We start from the raw sequence: 18,914 nt of genomic DNA, 5'->3' as shown, positions 1-18,914 counted from the left end.
GCCACCCTGTGCATGGCAGAAAGGAGGGGGACCCTGCACATCGCCTTCCCACACAGGTTACCACAGGCCTCTCAGCAGCAGAGCAGATAACCAGAGAACCAAGGCAGACCCCCTTCTCAGTTCTCTAGGAGTTAGGGTGCATTTTGCTGTATACAGAAGGCCCAGCACGTGGGCACACCCAGGGCCCGAGGCATGCTCACCGTCATCTGGCTGTTTGAGTGGTCAAGGGACCTCACCTCCTTGTAGCAGAGAGCAGCTGAGGGCCGGAGGGGAGGCGCGGGCCGCAGGCAGCTCAGGCTCCAGGGCTTGGGTGTTTTCGGAGGCTCCAGGGGTCCCCAGTTGATGGTGGTGTGCGGGGTGCCGTGGTGGGAGGGGTGGGGCAGCGTGTGGTAGGCGGGCGTCAGCGGCGCGGGCTTGCTGTCTGCGTGCTTGCTGGACGGAGTGACCGCGTGGGAGGGGAGCTGCCAAGGGCACAGAGCGGGAAGGGCAGAGAACATGAGACTCGCGTGCTCACCGCGAAAGGGCACTTATCACGCACTTCCTTCTGCTCTTTAAACACTCCATGTGAAATAAACCTCAGGATTTATCATTTCATTCGAATCTCTGGCTCTCAGCAGTCAGTTTTTGGGGCCAAACACTAGCTCGCGCCACCTGGGCCGAGCGTGGGGCTCCTCACGGCGTCTGCCCCAGACAGGAGGGGCAGCTCTAGCTGGGGCCCCAGCACTCAAAACACATCCACTAGCCACATTTATTAGCTACGGAGTAACGTTTATAGAAAAAAGGTACTTCATCTAGTAAAAAGATGAGAATTTCACAAAAGCACACAGGGCATGTGGCTGTTAAGAAGGAAGGAGATTCCCCCCGAGTCACGTATCATTCTTCACCTGGTGATAAAGTACGGGGCGAAACTAAGGCCTGATCGCCTAGTTTTGTTTTTTAAAAAAGTTTTCCTGGCACACAGGCAGGCCTGTGCCTGTCTAAAGCTGCTGTTGTGTTCCAAGGGCAGAGTACAGCTGCAAGAGGCCTGAACCTGTAAAGCAGAGAACGTTTACCATCTGGCTCTTTATTGAACACTGCCAAACCCTGGTATTAAAACCAATTATGTTCTTAGAAAACTCAACTTTAATCAAAACAAAGTTAATCAAAAATTAACTTCTTAGAGGGGTGTGCCATTAATGAATTTTATATTCCTGGAAAACCCAAAATATTCCATCACGATGACAGTTAAATGAGAAAAGTTAAATAAGTCATTCTCAAAATCAGCCAATAATGACCTCAAATTAGCCAACAATAGTAAGGTGCATTTAATGGGAGAACAAGCTGCGTGGCGCTGTGAACTGGAAACGGAGTGGGGTCGGCATTCTGAAGAAGTGCGCGACCTTCAAAACACAGGCTGAGAGGGACGGCCCCACAGCAGCTAATGCCACAATTTCAAGAATAGAAGGCATCAACTTCCTGCAACGATCACATTCTAGTCCCTGCATGGGGGAGGGAATTGTGAGAGATGCAGGTCATGCTATGAAGCCACTGTAAGGTCATCTTTTCATAGGAAATAATGTATAGATGGATAAAATTATGTAAGACATCCCTTCTAGCAACAACGTCAAAGCAGTGTCTGGTTTTGTTTCTCCTTTCTTGAAAAAGTCAAAGGAAGTATGCTTTATGCTAAAATTAGAAAATGATTTCAGCTGGACAGAGTTGGATCACAGGAGAATACATCATCTCACACAAGAAACTCTGTAGGAGAATGCAGAACATTTTAAACATGAGGCACAGTGCCTTCCCCGCTGAAGGGATGCCTTCCCAGCCACCAGTGAAAGAAACACTAAGACAGAGGGTCTGGCCACAGAGAAAAGCTGACTTGATATAAAATTGTATGAAGTAGAGTTTCAGGCTGCTGTTGAAAACCTGAGTGAAGCAGCTCATCCACTGTTCTTTATAAACACACGTGTACACACACGTCCCTGGGATAAACTGATCTCCATGAAAGAATGGAGAATTTTAAAATGGTAGAGCCATTAAAAATGAAATGCTAGCTAAAAGCCAATGAGTAGTTACAATCTTTACTGCTGAGAGAAATCAGATGGACTCTGAAACTCTGATGAGAATATCAGAGTACAGCAATCCTTCTTGATCTACAACCTTCACATGAAGAAGAAAACATGAAAACTGAGCACACGACAGAACTGATCCTAATAGCCTAATAAGGATGTGAGGAAATCTGTAAGCAGAAAACGCCTGTGTCATCGTCATTCATTCTTTAAAAGCTCTGCCCAGTTTTTCCGTATTACTTGATAAAGATGACGACTGTTAAAACAACCCGATACCAACTTCTTGAGCACAAAACACCAGGAGAGGTTTAAACACTGCAGCTTCAGTGCTCATCTATTCTGAAAAGTTGTAAAAAAAAAAAAAAAAAAAAGTCTCTAAATATCCAAAGACTTGTTGAGCTTTTCTAAGTAAAAGACATCTCAATTTCTTAAAATCAACAGTGTGTCGTAAATTCTTTTAATGCCTTCAACATGAGTCTGGCCCTTTTCATCATCATAATCATTTATTTTTTGTTTTCTTAAATGAAGCATAATAAACAGTTAAAATTCTCAGAAAAAGCATCTATAGTTGAGTGTAAAACTCCCCTACATCAGTCTTCTAGGGCCACGCGGAGCAGAAGCAGCTTCCCACCCAAGCACCTCTGAACTGTGCGTGAGGAGGCACAATTCAGGGTTGTTTCTCGAGAACACTCATTGGAAAACAATTCACTACTGCACGAAGGGGGCCAAAGATCTGCAGAGAAATATGAAGCAAGTGTTTTGCACTTTTTATCCAAATATTGATTAGGTTTTAAAGCAACTGATCACTTGCTGACAGCTCAGCCACGGGATGCCACGCCTGGAGTCTGGAAGGAGGAGAAGCACCAAGTCCTTACGGTATGAGATGGCACTGAATGAGGCTTTATGGTGGGGTTTCCCACAGACGTGACCTTCGTTTGCTTCTGTAGGTGCTCCACCCATTCCTGCAGATCCTGCTGGTTGTTGCACGACACTAATATCCGCTCAATCATGCTCCCTACAGGAGAGAACGAAAAAATAGGCCGAGTGGAAACACAGGTAAAAAGCACGTGCATGCACACCCCCCAGAACTCCACTCAGCGCTTAAACACCACCTTCTGAAATAACGCAAGCAAGAATCTGCACGCGGGGACAAGCTGCCTCTCCTCCCCGAGACACAGCACTCACACAGCTTGTGCCTATCACCTGATATTTCAAATGCATTTCTATGATTTTCACTGTCCTCAAGCTTTGTGATTGTCATTCCTGTCGTTGGAAGCTTTCCCTAAAAAAGACCCCCCCCACAAAAAAAAAAACAATTAGTGCTTTTCTAGAAAAAGGTACCATTATTAAAGTAAATATTAAATGATTTTAGAATTGGTGGAGGAACTGTGTTTGTGAACCAAAAAAAGCTCATTTGTAGCAGATGCGTGTATAATACAAAAATTTTTATCTCAAATAATAAATTATAATACTGTACTGTAAGCAAGAAACTCAACTGGCGACAAGGGACAGAGTGACAAGCCCAAACACACACTGTATCTGATGAGCTGCTACTAAACATAGACATCAGGACAAAAGATATCACACATTATGATTTTTAAGAAACTACTGTGTATAACAGTTGTTTTAAATGATGTTTTTGCAGAAAAGAACCATGTATTTTCCTCATAAAGAAATGCAGAGGAAGTTCCAAGTTTAAAGTCAAAATAAGGGTGGGAAATTGAGGCAAGAACAAGAATTTCATAACATCCTACTTTGTAAAACAGAAAATAAGTAGTTGTGCTAAATGCTGCACACAATGCACAAAATGGCTGGCAAACCAGTGCTCCCTGAAAACAGAAGAAATCGGTAACTGCAACAGGAAATGTCAATAGAAAGATACCAGAAAGGGGGTACAAAGTGATCATTACAAACAAGTCACAAGTGAACACAAAACATCCTGGCGCAGCTGACAGAAACCACAGTACATGGTGGCCCACCAAGTCCGCAGGAAGAGGCAGTGGGCGTCTGGGCCGCGCTGCCTGGGGAGCACTCCATCAGCTGCGGAGCAGGATTCTACATAAGCACCTCCAGAGGGAGTGCTGCTCAACTGGTGTGGGGAACGTGCCCCCACAGAGAATGGGTGGCAGTGCCACAACCTGGCAGGGGCTCAGACCTCCAGCAAGTAAGGGCCAGAGAGGCTGCTGATACCCTACAGTGCCCAGGACAGTCTCACCGAGACCCCCAGCCCCTGGCCATGAATGATCCAGTCCAGAACGTCAGCAGTGCCCAGGCTGAGAAATCTCATCCTAAAGCATGGCCGATGGAAGAGGAGACTGCTGGACACTTCTGTGGCCAAGCGTATTTAAAAAATGCTACACACTGTGAACTCCTTTCCAAGATTCGTAATGCATATAAGTACTTTAACAGCTGTAAGTCCTACAGAAAATGAAACCGCACAACTGTGTTTAACCTAGCCCCTCTGAACATCGGTGTATAGAACACTATGACTGTGGCTGGACCGAACACTTTTTGGCATCCCCCAAAGCCAGTGTTCTAATGGTAGAAACGGATACCAATGATACAGAGACCATGGGTCACCACTGTGCTAAGAATGGAAAAATAAAATCCTGTTGTTGAGATGAGCTCCAGCAGTCTGTCAACACATCAAGGGCAAATCCAGTGTAAGCACCAGCCACACAGGCAGAGACTCAAGCCTGCCACAAGTGACAACCTCTTCTCTCCTTAGGTTAGAGAAGGCCCCTGCCTCCAGCCACTGGAATGAGATTCTGGGGATATAAAATCGGAAGCCAGATAGTGCTGACCAGAAAGGACAGAGATTTAGGTTTATCAAGGTCATTTAACACAGAAGTAGCTGCTAGTTTGGGGGAAACTGTAGTGGGCACAATCCTAGCCACAGATCACCTCTCTTCAGCAGTGGCCTAACAAACTACAGCCTTACTTTCCTGAGTCTGTTCCTATATATGTGATTCACCAATTCTAAAGCACGTGTGTTGGTGTAAGCGTATGGCTACAAGTCCTCTCTGGGTGTCGGCAGAGCGTCTGTGAGGGCACAGTGTCTGCTTAGGGATCTTGAATGTCCTTGCTGCGCCAACACAAAACAACACATGCTACAATGAAATGCAACCCAGAGAACACGAAGTGGCGGCTTCTGCTGCAGTGGTTACGTGGTGACTGGCCAGTCCTCAGAAAGTTGATGGGAAGGATATGAGCCTCTGTAACTTCACAGAAAAAGAAGAATGAAACCTGCCAAGTGCATCTACTAGACAGACAGCGAAAATACCAGCTCCTTCATATACCACCACTATAAACCACTGTCGCAACAGAAAAGGCCCTGCTCACCCTTGCACCTCCTTCTCAAATCTGCTGTCACATTTTCTCAAAGAGAAGCAGGGAAACAAAAATTAAAAAGGTTCAACGATCACACACTGCTACTTACACCCTTACATCACTTTCTGTTTGCTGATGCATTTGGGCGGTGCCGTGCCATTGACACAAGATCTTAGTCTACACTACCCCACTAACCCACAAGCCCTACTTGAACCAATTTCACAGAATAAAACCATAGCAAGGAGGAGCAAGGTATTTTGCATGAAACGACAGAAGGCAATGACAGAGACTGACTTGTGCCACAGTAGTCTGTGTCCTTATGAGGTTGCTCTACAGTTTACACTTCTTTCCTTTTTTTGAAATTAACATAGGATATGCTTGCAGTCACAACGAAACACAAACAGGAGCTGTACGTCCATATCTGAATATACAGCACTACACACACAGCACATACACAGATAGATACACGTAATATTTAACACAAAATTCAAAGCCAGTTTGAAATTATCCTCAGATCCACAATAAAATATAAATTTAAATTGTGTTTTACCTGATAGATAAAGCCACTCATCCTAGGACTGGCAGACAACATTAGCAAAACATTTGGGAAGAGTAGAAGATATCTTTCATTCTTTTCCTAATACAAAAAAAAGAAATCCAAAACATTTCTTAAAAAACATCTACTTAACAAATGTGAGCACAAATACTTCACTTATTTATACTAGGCCCTATGAAACATTACATGATATTTCTCGTTTAGGTATTTCTATCAAGTTTTATCAGGTAAATTAAATGGAAACAATTATGATAAATTCTGTATTAAGTCTTAACATATGATTATGAGAGAGCTTTAACATATAGGTAAAGAGAAGGACTTCCAAATTCTTCAAAAAACAAAAGGTAAGAAAGTAAACTGACTGATTAAAAGATCCTGGACTCACAATTAGCCTGTGTAACATCTTGAAACTATATTTGGTTAAAGAGTTCAGCTCTGTGATTAACTATTTTCAGGTAAGCTAAAATTTTCTTTTTCTGGTTCAGAGAAAAAGGAGAGAACCTATAAATTTTAATGGGGTCAGGGGGAACAGGTGGAGTCTTTAAGCTAAAGAAAGGATAAAATGTTAAAATCAATTTTGGTCTACTAATAATTCCTGGCACTTCCCAAACCTCCCAAATGTCGACTCAGTGTTGTTTTCATCCACCCCATAAACATCACCTGGTTTACATCAGACTTAAAAGTATTACTTATGTATTAAAAATCATTTGCTTCAGTAAGATAAAAGCCAAAGAGACCATAAGTGAAAGAAAAAAGTTCCTAAGAATCCAAAAAGAGACAAAAAAATGCCACAGTCCTTTTCACATGTTGACATTTAAACTACGGCCCAAAAAAGTGAAATCAGTCCTAGGAATTAGTTTCCCCAAGTATATTCCTCAGAACATTAGGCTTATGCAAAGTACCTTGAGAAAAGAGTCTTCCGTACTTTAAAGAAGTCCCTGAGAACGACTTGCTATATTCCCCTCTTGAAGAATCACAACATACATTGGGAACATTCACAGCCAAGTCTCTGAGGAGCTCTATCATAAAGAATCTTTTCCACGAATTACGTTCAGTCGTGATCAGAACCACTCTGAAGCATTTTGGAGTAACACCCACCAGTGCTGTATAGATCTAATATTATAAAGAACACACTTTGGGAAATGTTTCCACAGATTAAAGTTTAAGAGAGCATGACTCAAAAAGAAACTTCTTCTGAAAAGATGTGAAGTTTTTATAATCATGGTTTCTTATGGTACCCAAACTACAAGACTATGTAGAAGGGGTGATATTTTACAGGTGGAAAGGAAAACACACTATATAAGTTTCAAGTTTTAGTTTTCTTATTCTCCTCGGAGTCTTGTGTTCAAAAATGAGTCATTTCGCATGTTTTGATCATGTTATTTTTGCAAAGGTAGAATAAAATTCAAAAAGAGGTGCCTGTTCAGTGACCCACTGAATGTATGTCAATGTGAATCATGAAACAAACTGCTCGATTTTCACTGTGTGGGTGGGTATGTCCCAAAAATCTGGGTTGATCTCTCACTTAAACCAAACCCGTAAGAAAACTGTGACTCCTGTAAGCATATGTCAGCTAGCATACTTTCACAGGTAAGTATAATGACCCGAAAGCATTGAGAGCAGCAGGTCCCTGTGAGAGTGAGCCTTGGTACAAAGCTGCTGGCCAGATAAGCGCATACAGCTCCGTGCAGATGTGTGCACAGGACTCCTGCAAGTCTTTCTGCACACTATCTATCCTTCAGTTCACATGGGCTTCGGGCCACACTGACTTCAGCTGGATCAAACTGATCAACAAGTCCACACTCAGCTCTAAGCCTCTCTAACATGCCATAAGCCTCTCTCCTGTGTCAAGAATAAAAAGTAGCTCACAAATTATAAGATAGAGCTTCTATTAGACGTTTTTCATCGCTTGAGATGCCTTTAAAATCTTCTGCTATGAGCTCCTAAGAGTGGGACAGAAACCCTGGTGCGTGCACGTGGGCAGCAGTACCTCACTTCCGGCACACTGAATCAGGACCTGGGACATGTAAGTGACGTTGCCCAGAGTTTTAATGTCATCGCCCTCCCAGTTCCGGATGGCTTCCGTCAGGATCTGCAGCTCAAGCTCTTTCCTTTTCCGGACTTCTTGACATTGGGCCTGACAGACACAGAACAACACTGTTAACAGACATAAACTTTCAGAATGTCAAGTTCCGGCCACATTGCTTTGTATCATCCTTAAGACAATTATTGCTTTATATCTTACTTCTTCAGACAGATAATTTATTGAGCGATTTGCTTAATTATACGGAATTGAAAGTATTTGCTTAGAAGTATGAAACCAAGTTAAGAGAAGCAACACACACAACTGCTCTGGAATACGAAGTATTATTTTAGAAAGATACAGCACATTTTGCCACTTGTACAAAAAAGAAATGTGGACAGGACAAGAACTGTATTTTCATTCTGGTTTTGTTCGTGTTTGCCAATATGGAAGACTGAAGAGAAGAAACAGAAAGTATAACTTGTGCTATAAAATAAGGCATATATTTCCAAAACGCAGTTGGTAAGACAACACAACAGCAGAGAAAATGGAACCACCATTGTTCTGTTTTGCAATAAATCATTAAAGACAACATGAATGAAGGGTAAAAAAATGTTTTAAACAATTTTAAAGTAGATCTAACATCAATTATACAGTGATTTTTAAAAATTTAAATAATTATTCTATCATAGTCCACTAAAAGGAGTTTACCAGCCACAGAATGCCGACTCTGTTTTTCTTTCATGTCAGCACAAGTCATTTTTTAATCATTTGACTTTTTCAGTTGATAATTCTTTTACATTCATTTGTCACAATAATGTCTGGGGGGGAAAACAATATGCTTAATCACTTACTGAAAGGTTTTTGAAGGCAGCCATGGATTTTTGAATATCTTGTCTATCTGTATGATAATCCTTTGAGTAAAAGAAACATACAATTAGCTTTCATAAGGAAAAGCTTTTCTTAAAAAGGTACTTTCTACAGACCAGCTTGAAACTTTTCTAACACTTTTCAACCCTTAACATTCCCTTTTTCCCTCAGCATTAAAGTGTCAGTCTTTCAGCAAATCACGAAGCCATTAGACTTTGGGGAAATATAAGCTGGAAGAGAACAGTCACAAGCAGCAGGGGTGGGGAAGCCAACACTTGCTTCATCAGTAAAGTCTTATTGGAACACTGCCATGGCTCACATGCAGTATCTACAATGGCAGAGCTGTGTAGCCGTGAAGAAGACCCTACAGTCTGCCCCCTTATAGAAAAGGTTTGCCAACTCAAGCCAAGAGAGTAACTTTAACCCAAATTTCTGCTAGGCTGCAACCTGTTATTCAAAATTAAAAGAGCACAATCATTCATCAAATGATTAGTACAGTATTACCCTATAACCTATGCACACATTGTTTGTAGCTGGATGATCCAGGTAAGACATCTCAACACTATCTGAAAATCAGTTCTCATGTTTCAGCTTTTGGAAACTTTTCAATCAGCAGCAGTGGGTAAAAGAGAGATAAGGGGTAAATGTTTTCTAATAGAGCTGGAATAAGGAGAAAAACATAATATTTAACAAAACTCTTTGTAAACTCTGTTGGTTCTGGCTTCTAAAATAAATCATGAATAATACTTTCTTTCACAGTAAGTCTGACCATGCCACTAACCCTTGGTAAGGACTCCAAGTAAGAGAATGAAAGCGCAGTACCTCCATGTGTCTCTCCAGCTCTTTGAGCAGCGTAGGGTATTTATCCAGGCGCATGAAGGGTTTGCTCAGGCCCGTGGTCAGCACGAGAATCCCAGGGCTGCTGGCACCTTTGGTCTCCATGAACTCCCCCAACTCCTCACTGGGCAGCAAGTGGCAAGAGAGACACTCGTGGTTAGCAATGAGAGACAATGATGGCTCTCTCATCTCCATGAGCAACAGCCAGAATTTATGAAACATAAGTGTTGCTTTTAACATCTGGAAGGCTCCAGCTTTTATCCCAAATCTGCGCTGCTTATCTGGAAATGCCAAAGGGGACTCCCATCCCTAAGGGGTCCCGTTCCTGCTCTCATATGAGCAACAATAACTATACACAGCACAGGACATGTGGGTCTCCATGAGATCCTACTGATGGCGAGGCCCTCCAGCACATCAGTGCCATGCAGACATATCCAATGGAAACATGCACACTCAGAGCCAGAATGGATTCCAATAATCTCAGAGTCTCAAGGTGGTAGAAGAAGGACCGAGCTGCTCCGGTAAAGAGCTAGAGCACACTGATGGTAGTCATCCCCAGATGCAAGTTCGTCCAGCGAGCAGGCCCCACCTATGTGCTGCCAGCACTCAGCCTGGGAGTAGGCAATGGCTCTTGGGGTGAGGAGCACGAGAAGCAGCAAGAGAAGAGAGCGAACGCTGATTTAGGCTTCAGAACTTCAAAAGCTTTAAGTTTAATCCTCACAATACGTGAGGAAGAAAGGGGTCCCTGTGTGCAGACAGCGAATGCTGATTTATGCTTTAGAACTTCAAAAGCATTGTTACATTCAATCCTCACAACACGTAAGGAAGGAAGGTGTCCCTGTGTATGGACAAAGAAACAGTGCATATCCCAAAATTAAAGAGTCAGAAACAAGTTTTGGAACTTTCTGTATTCCTCTTTCACCATCCCCTTCACAGTGCCTCGCCTAGCTTTCCCTACAGTGGGTCCTCATGTGTGTCATCTTTGTCCTCAGAGTTCCCATGGCTGTGGCAGAGGACACGGGCAGGCTTCTGTGGTGGGGGGGTCCAGCTCTTCACCCACACGTTTGTTAAGGCTGACAGTCACCTGACCGCAACACCCCTTCACTGGCGATCTCTGAGGTCTCTGTCAGGCCCTGGGTCTGCTGTCCCTCAAACTGCATGTGCCATCAGTCCACACATCTGACAGTGTACAGCCCACAGAAAGGAGGGGAGGCAGCACCAGCGCTGGCAGCCGATGCCAGGTCCAGACCAGGATGACTTCTCAGTCACCACATCCCATCCAGGAGACCCAGGTGACCCCCGTCCCATCACCACACCCCATCCTAGGAGACAGGGGTCTCTAGTCAGCAGAGCTTGGTTCAAATGATACCCATGGCACAAATCCTAGGAACAAATTTTCCTAGTCTAGAGGTTTTCCCTTAAAAGGAAAAGATACTTTTATATCCTCATTATGTAAACGATGTCCTAAAATAAATATGAAAATCCTAACAGCAAAACTGAGAAACAAGCCAATGGTTCTGGTCTCACAGGAGCCTCCCACCGCACCACCCCAGCCAAGCTGGCTACTGCCGGAGGCCTCGGGGACACCAGAACCATCAAGCGCTCCCGGGGAAAAGACAGACAGTGTTTAGGCTAACCCAGAGGAAAACGAGTCCACAAATAGTGAGTATTAACAGTTTCAGAGAGTTCAACCTCAACACAGCTTCCCATAAGGAGGACTGAGAGCCAGGGTGGTGCCAGCCCTTCCCGCTTCTCACCCTCCTTATTCCATGTGGATCCCCTGCCAGGGCAGCCAGGGAAAATGTCCTCCAATGAAACCAATTCAAACACCATGCTGAAAACCAAACAGTCATTAGGAAGCCAGCCTTCCACTTCCTAAGCACGTAAGACCTTCTGAGAAGGCCACTTACATCTCAACGCCTTCTACAAAACCAGGGTGGTCTCGTTAACCAAGGCCAGGGCGCGGTCCTATGCTGTGTAAAAACAGTAACGATGTGGGTGCGGCACCTCTGTCCGTCCTTGCCAACAAGAAATACTTCCAATAAACACATACATACACACACTTAACAGATATTATCAATACTCAAGCAAATTATAAAAAAGGGTAATGTTGCATATATCCACTTATAAAAAATTAAGACAAGAAACATTTTATCAACTCCATATATAAGGCTTCATAATTATTTCTGTAAGGCTGCCCATCGTGTTGATGCTGTTTTAAAAATTAGTAGCACAGAGACTGTCAAGAGTACTTCCGAGTGTGTGTACGTGGTGTCTGTCTTTGTGAGAGAGAGCACGCACGCACGTGAGCAAGTGCACTTTTGTGGGCAACAGACAACTCAACATCTTTTGTCTGTAACTTTGTGCTTTCCAAAAATCGTTTCCTTGAGACAATCCCAGGCTGGAGATTACTGAAATAAAGCACAGTGCCATCTTCAGGGGCCTGCTGTGGGTAACACCTGCACAGCAAGGTGTCCTGCTCACCATGCAGGCTGCATTGACATGAGCCCATGAGCACACCGCATGTGTTCCTATCATTTCTAAACATGCACACGTCCTCTGCCTTCTTTCCTCAGCATCCACCTTCCCCGGGGAGATGGGTGGGGAACTGAGGAGGGTCCAGGACAGACTCCCATCTGCTGCAGCCACTACAGCCACTGTCCCCTGCCCCTTTCTCAGCTGGGGCAACAGTGAGCACTCTGTGGACAGCAGGACCACAAGGACAGAGGAGGAGCCACAGGACTGCTCACCATGCTAGGCACCAGGGCAGGCACTCACAGACATCAATGCTCCAAACATCACTGGGTGGGGCAGACCTACAATTTTGCAAGTGATACAGAGGACGGCCTACATGAAGGTCACTGCCCACACCATCACTGCCAGCAGAACAGCTGACGCTCTGCACCCAAGGCGGACCCCTGCTATGCGGATGGCATGGCCGGCCCCTCTGACCACGGGCAGCCTGTTCCACACACACACATCCCTCCCCTCCACTCAGTTCTTACTCAGAAGTGCTTCTCTTCCTACTACTCACTCTGTCCATTCCTAAAGCATGAATAGAGTGACATGAGGGCTTCAGACAGGAGCAATTTATATTTTACCAACAATTCTCTAGGTGTTGGAGAATTTACCAGGCAGACCCATGAAAATCAAACTTTATGATACTAAAAATATATTTCAATTCCTTTAAATGTAATCCACATAAGTACCTTTTCCACCAAAATAAGAATCAAGGAAAAATCCATTCAGGTCATTATTTATATTTCAGGGTTACCTGTGAAATTTCCTAACTATGGTACAGCAGAGAAAAACTAACAAAACTAAACAGAGCTACCCTCATCACCACTCCCTCAAAAAAAGCCCTGAAGCCAAAAATGTGAAACGTGTGCAAGCCAAACTCCTTTTAATATCCACAAGACACTCTTACAATGCCAGAACAAATACAGTTAAAAAGGAAATGAAATTTTATAAATGTTTGTGGATCATCGTTTTAGTTTCAGTTTGAAGTTAAAAAAAAAAATAGTAGTGCCATAATAAAACGAAACAGCTAGTTACAGCTACTCTGACCAAAGACTGCTCTTTCAGCTTCAGTTCTGCTGATGCCAGCAGCCCGTACACAGTGGGTCTCCTCAGTCCTTACTGACACAGTGCTGTGGGCTGACGGCAGCCACAAAACACATGCAAGCATGGAGCCAAGTGCAGAGGAACAAACTGCTGGGAAAAAAATCACTTTCAAAGGCTAAATTATGACACCCATCGTTCATTCAAAATAGCCGGCCATGGACAAGTGTTGCCGCCATCACTGGACGCTGCAGAAGGTCTGAGCTGCTAAAACGGTCAGAGTTGGCATTCTGCACTCGCAGGGCTCACACTTAGAACATAAACCCAAGTAACACAAGGACAGTGAGGATGCAAATAAGACTTTAAACTTCAACCCACTGCACTTGAACCAATCCTTAAAAATTACTCCACAGCATGAGCACATTAGTCTACCCCAGGCGTGGCAGCTTAAAGACCGTCACACACATGGAAAAGCTGGCAAGAAGAACAAGAAAGAATCCAAGCACAAAGGCAGGAGGTAGGAAGCCTGACCCCAATTCACTGCTGTGTCTTTGGGGTGGGGAGGAATCTGTGGCCAACACGGCGGGAACTCTCGTGGCGCAGGGACCTCGGGAGGGCACACAAGCTTCATGTTCCACAGTGGCGGCACCTGCTGGCTCGGGGGACCTTCCTCTCGCCGCAGCTCTGACTCCCAGCACTAAAGCAACGGTGACTTGCCCCGGGGCTGCTGTCCCGAGCGGGCCTCAGCCTGCCCCTCCACTCTCTGGGCAGCCCTGGGAAGGAGGCACAAAGACCCTCCTGACTCAAAAACCCACCTGTATTCTTTCTTCTAGTTACTTCAGGAAAATGCTACACGTACATTAAGACCTGACAAACACACTCATTAAGGTAATAACAGAGAAGAGGATCAACACAGCACACGCCCGCAAGCACTGCTCTTGAATGGCTTCGCATTTTAGGAAACTAACAGTCCTAGTGACTTTCAATGTCATCTTTAGGACAGGTCCTCAGAAAGACGAACTTTCTGTTCATCTTCCTCATCACTCCATCAACAATTCTTGAAGAATTTCCAGAGATACAAATTTAACATTTGCATTGCGCTTTCTGGAAATCTCATTCAATGTATAAATTCCCAGGGGTAGGGGCATAGCGCATAACTAGAAACATGCTGGACGCTTGGAGACGCTGTGGACACAGCCCAGGGGTAGGGGCATAGCACATAACTGGAAACATGCTGGACGCTTGGAGACGCTGCGGACATGGCCCACGCTCCCAAGTGGGACGTGCAGAGGGAGGGTTCTTTGGGTTTTCCTTTTCTGCCACTGCTGTGAGTTCTAACTTCCTTTCCTTTCACTACATTGTTCAAGGCTGCTGTTTCCTTTCAGGGCTGCAGATGCTTTAGTAACAAACAGGAAGTTCAAAAAATCTTAATCCTTTTATATTTGAGCACACCCAGGAAACAGTAACTATCCAGGGTCTTTTTTAAAAAATAAAAAAATTAAAAAACGAAGAAACAACAGAAGACAACAGAATATTCACTGAGCATTTGGTGCGTTCACCCTGACCTGACCTGCTGACAGTTTTAGCTTGAATGCTTATAACACCCCTGTGAATGAGTTCCTTCAGGAAAGGCAGCTGAAACCCAGAGACAGGAGGAAATCTGCCCAAGGCTGCAGAGCCTGAAGGGAGCAGCCACAGCCAGAGCCGAGTCCACCCTGCTGCCATGTCTGAGCTGTCCTAGGACACCCACACAGTGCCACACCTGAGCCCCAAATGTGCTTCTGAAGAGGCAACCAACACCTGTTCACTGACGAGGCTTTCAGTGGAAATGTTCGGTTAAGCTGAAGTTAAATACTTAAGTTAGAAAGACAATGGCATTTATCTTTATGCTACTAAAACAATACTTTTCCATTTATGGTTTTGAAAATGTGTGAATTTCTGTTTTCAAAAGAAATTATGAAGTTTTTTGTAAAATATTAATATAAATCTTTGTATTAATTTTTTGTAAAACATTAATATAAATCTTTTTAGAAGCAGAAAGTGAGCCTCTGAGCTCTCTAAGCCCCGGTGTGGTCTCCTCCAAGCCAATCCTCAAACAAATCAATTCTTAACACTCACTAATGACTGAGATCCTCCTCAGTAACTGAAACAGCTGAGAAACATCTTCCTCCAATTCGCAGGAAGCAGACACTGTCTTGCCTCATAAAATAAGCAAAACGTCTGTGCATTCTCTGTTGCACTTGTTTTTAGTTTCAGGATGAAAAGCTAAGGGTCTCCAATGTAATGTTTTGTGTATAAAACCTGTATTAATCTGAAATGAGATACTTTCTGTTACAGCTGATGTAACTCAGACTCATGTACTTCCAGTTTTAAGAACTGAAATATGATTCCAGGACCCTTGACTAAGCTTGTGGCTACACCCCAGAACACTTACTAACCCCTTCAACCTATAAGCCAAAGGGCTTCAGGCTGTAGGGAAGACATTGAAAAGATTTGTCTTTTTACAAAAATACTCACCATCATTTTAAAGACTTCTTACCAGTACTTCTCAAGCACTAATTTTGAGGGGTAATTAAAATTCATACCCTTTAATAACCAAGGGACTATTAGCATCTTACTATTTCATGCACTATTTGAAGGACACAGAGCCATCCACCCTCCCTGTTGCCAAGGTGCCTAGCGAGCTGCACCTGTGTTCCGTGAGGACATTCACTGCAGAAGGGTGATTGGCACAATACGTGAGGTACAGGGTTTTCATCTGTGGCATCAGGTTTAAAAAGCAGCCTCCGACTCTCTGCTGAGCTTCGGGCAACCTGGAGAAATGCGACACAAAGGGAAATAGTCATCAGTTTTACAGACAGGACAACTGCTAACTGACAGACATATAATACTCTGAGTAAGGAAAACCTCCCTCTGCACCTATCTGTGAAAACAAGAGGCCCCGATCCCAGCACACACGTGTTGCTGCCTTGAGTCTAGCAGGGAGAAGGGGCGTCCAGAAAGCAGCTGTGCTGCCAGGTCCTCTCCAGCAGCATTCAGACTGCACAGCATCCCAACCAACCCTCAGGCCCAAGTTCTTTGGGCAGTGAGAAAAACAGATGTCACAGAGCCTTCAGCTTTGCATAAAATAAGGAGAATTATTGAATGTGGTTATTCAGTCTGTGAGGTTTTCTACCAAAGCAGCACCATCAAGACTAACAAAAAATACAAAACCCGCCTTTCCCTTCAGGTTAGAGACTAGAAAGCAAGCCCACCTATCAGGTGCCTCTCCTCCCCAGATCCACAGCATCCTGACAGTTAACAGGCTTTTCCAAGAAGCATAAACTCATGAGAACAAAAAGAATGAGGAAGAGACTACCAGAACCAGCACTGGCAGCTGCATGAGGGGTGACGAGTCGGCACAAGCTGTGGGCATCAGGGACCTGGTGGTGCCGCCTCAGTGTTGGGTGTGCCTAACGGGGTACACGCTCACCTCTCCAGACCTCAGAGTTTCTGAAGGACAACAGCAACAACCCGGAGCAGGGGCACGTGTGCTGAAAACGGGAGACCCACGTGAACTCTTACCACCTTCCCTGCACCCCAGGGTGTCTTTGCTCCCCAGATACCCACAATGTTACCAGAAGGACTACATCCTCCTACCTAGGGAATGGGAGCCAGAGAAAAAGTGACCAAAAACATGAACACCAGGGATTCCTACAGAAAACAAGAGTCAACCAGTCCCAACTCTCGGACAGCACTTCCAAAGTGCTTTTAGTGTGCCAACCTTAATTATAAGAAGGCATGAAAGGACGACAAATACATTTGCCTAAAAAAAGCGGAATGAAGGAGCAAAGGAGAAAAAGGAAATATGATAGTCATTCCACATCAGAATAAAAGTTCATGATACAGAAAACCAAAAATATAAGCAGAAGTCAATCAAAGAAATCATCACACGACTAAACAGAAAGAGTGCAAGGCACAAGACCGAAGGTGTCCACGAGCATCGACACAGGCCAAAAGAAGACCGAGGCCCCAGACAACAGCAGAGTCATTCAGAAGCCCAGAAACAAGGATGCGAAGAGCTCTGAGTGAGAAACACCTGTTCACACCGAGAATGAGGAACAGCATGGGGCTCCTCAGCACCAGAGCCCAGAAACACTGAAGCACCCCTTGAAACGGGGGTGGAAATCGCTGCCTCTAACTGTCTCCATCTGAGTCAACCGTGAGCATTCACATGGATTAACTGCCTGGCATGCACTTGCTCCTCGGGAAGTTCCCAGAGCAGGTACTTGACCAAAATGACAGAGGAATGCAAAAAAAAAAATGAAAGACGTCAGCATCCAACACAAAGGTGGCTGGAGTCTGGGACTAAGGTCCAGGCCTACAACTCATGGGGACACTGCTTCTGTTCTGCTGTCCCCACCGATAAGCACACGGCCTCAGTCCGCCCCTGCTGGGAACAGAACACCGCAGACTGGGTAATTTTCCAGCAACAGAAACGCACTGCCCACAGCTCTGGAGGTTGGAAGCCTAAGATCAAGGCACCCGCAGGTGGTCCCCTATTGCATCCTCACAGGGGGGAAGGGGCAAAACAGCTCCCTCACAGCTGTTACAAGGCTGCTGATCCCATTCATGAGAGCTGCATCCTCACAACCTACCCACCTCCAAGGCCCACCTTTTAATACCATCCAATTGGTGATCATCTGTAATAACAGATGATCTGGGGAAACACATTCAGACCACAGCACACTCTGGCTCCCAAATGTGTCTGCTGGCAGGCATGCCTTTCAACCCTGCAGGCAGGACCTCAGGCCCCGGACTTCCCGGTTCCACCTCCATGCAGTCTCTGGGTGTGCCTCCACCTTCAGGAGCACTGCTTTCCGCTCCGCGGCTAAGTACTGGCTGGAGAAAGTCATAGTCAGGAGAATCAGCAAGTCACAAGTATTAGGAAAAATCTCATGTTCAAACCACAGAGCACTCAAAATTTATGCTAACTTGGTCTTCTCCCTGTTTTTCAACCATTTTTTATTCATTTCTTAGTAACTGTTAACAGAGGCTCAAAAAGACTGTTCCTGTTCTCATCAATTTAAGAAAATTTACTGAGCTGTTATCAGTACGTCCTACAATAGCTGTGGAGACAGAAAAGCACAGGAAGTAACGCTGTGACAGAGGTTCCAAATCCCACCACCCACCGTTTTCTCTCCTCAGACTCTCAAGCATTCCCAGCACAATGGGTCTTCTTCTTCTTTTTTTTTTTTGAGATGGAGTTTCTCTCTTGTTACCCAGGCTGCAGTGTAATGGCGCCATCTCAGCTCATTGCAACCTCCGCCTTCCCGGTTCAAGCGATTCTCGTGTCTCAGCCTCCCGAGTAGCTGGGATTACAGGCATGCACCACCATGCCCGGCTGGGCCTTCCCTTCTAGACTAGATAACATGTCAGTTTTATAAAACATGGCCTTCAGGAAAGAGGTGAAAATAAACCTCTGCTTCTAAAACATAGCAATATGTAGATGTCAAATGTAGTTACGGTAAATAATACAGACAATAGAAATGTAAAATGTAGGTAATAAAAATATCCCACACAGGTTCAGGTGGCTGATCTGTGTAAGAACATCTACCAAATGTAAGTGCTCCCTCCACATACTAGTCTCTTCCCTGTGCTGTGTAAAAAAAGGCCAACGCCCTCCTTTAATATTTAACTGCCCATC

General features: G+C 44.6%; 1 protein-coding gene across 29 annotated transcripts in view; it reads right to left on the bottom strand.

The window, feature by feature from the left end:
• ARHGEF7 (Rho guanine nucleotide exchange factor 7) overlaps positions 1-18,914 on the bottom strand; it is a 190,168-nt gene that overhangs the window by 22,052 nt on the left and 149,202 nt on the right. For all 29 annotated transcript variants that reach the window (XM_034936997.4, XM_034937003.3, XM_034937001.3 and 26 more), the window contains 8 exons: positions 15,919-16,041; positions 9,653-9,791; positions 8,815-8,874; positions 7,928-8,074; positions 5,932-6,018; positions 3,255-3,333; positions 2,927-3,066; positions 237-461 (listed from right to left, as the gene is read on the bottom strand). In XM_034936997.4, the coding sequence (XP_034792888.1) occupies positions 237-461; positions 2,927-3,066; positions 3,255-3,333; positions 5,932-6,018; positions 7,928-8,074; positions 8,815-8,874; positions 9,653-9,791; positions 15,919-16,041 (1,000 nt within the window). The remainder of the gene's footprint in view (positions 1-236; positions 462-2,926; positions 3,067-3,254; positions 3,334-5,931; positions 6,019-7,927; positions 8,075-8,814; positions 8,875-9,652; positions 9,792-15,918; positions 16,042-18,914) is intronic.

Source organism: Pan paniscus, chromosome 14 (assembly GCF_029289425.2).
Source record: "Pan paniscus chromosome 14, NHGRI_mPanPan1-v2.0_pri, whole genome shotgun sequence".
Taxonomy (NCBI): Eukaryota; Metazoa; Chordata; class Mammalia; order Primates; family Hominidae; genus Pan; species Pan paniscus.
Note: the sequence above shows the minus strand (reverse complement) of the source record. Positions and strands in the feature narration are given on the sequence as shown.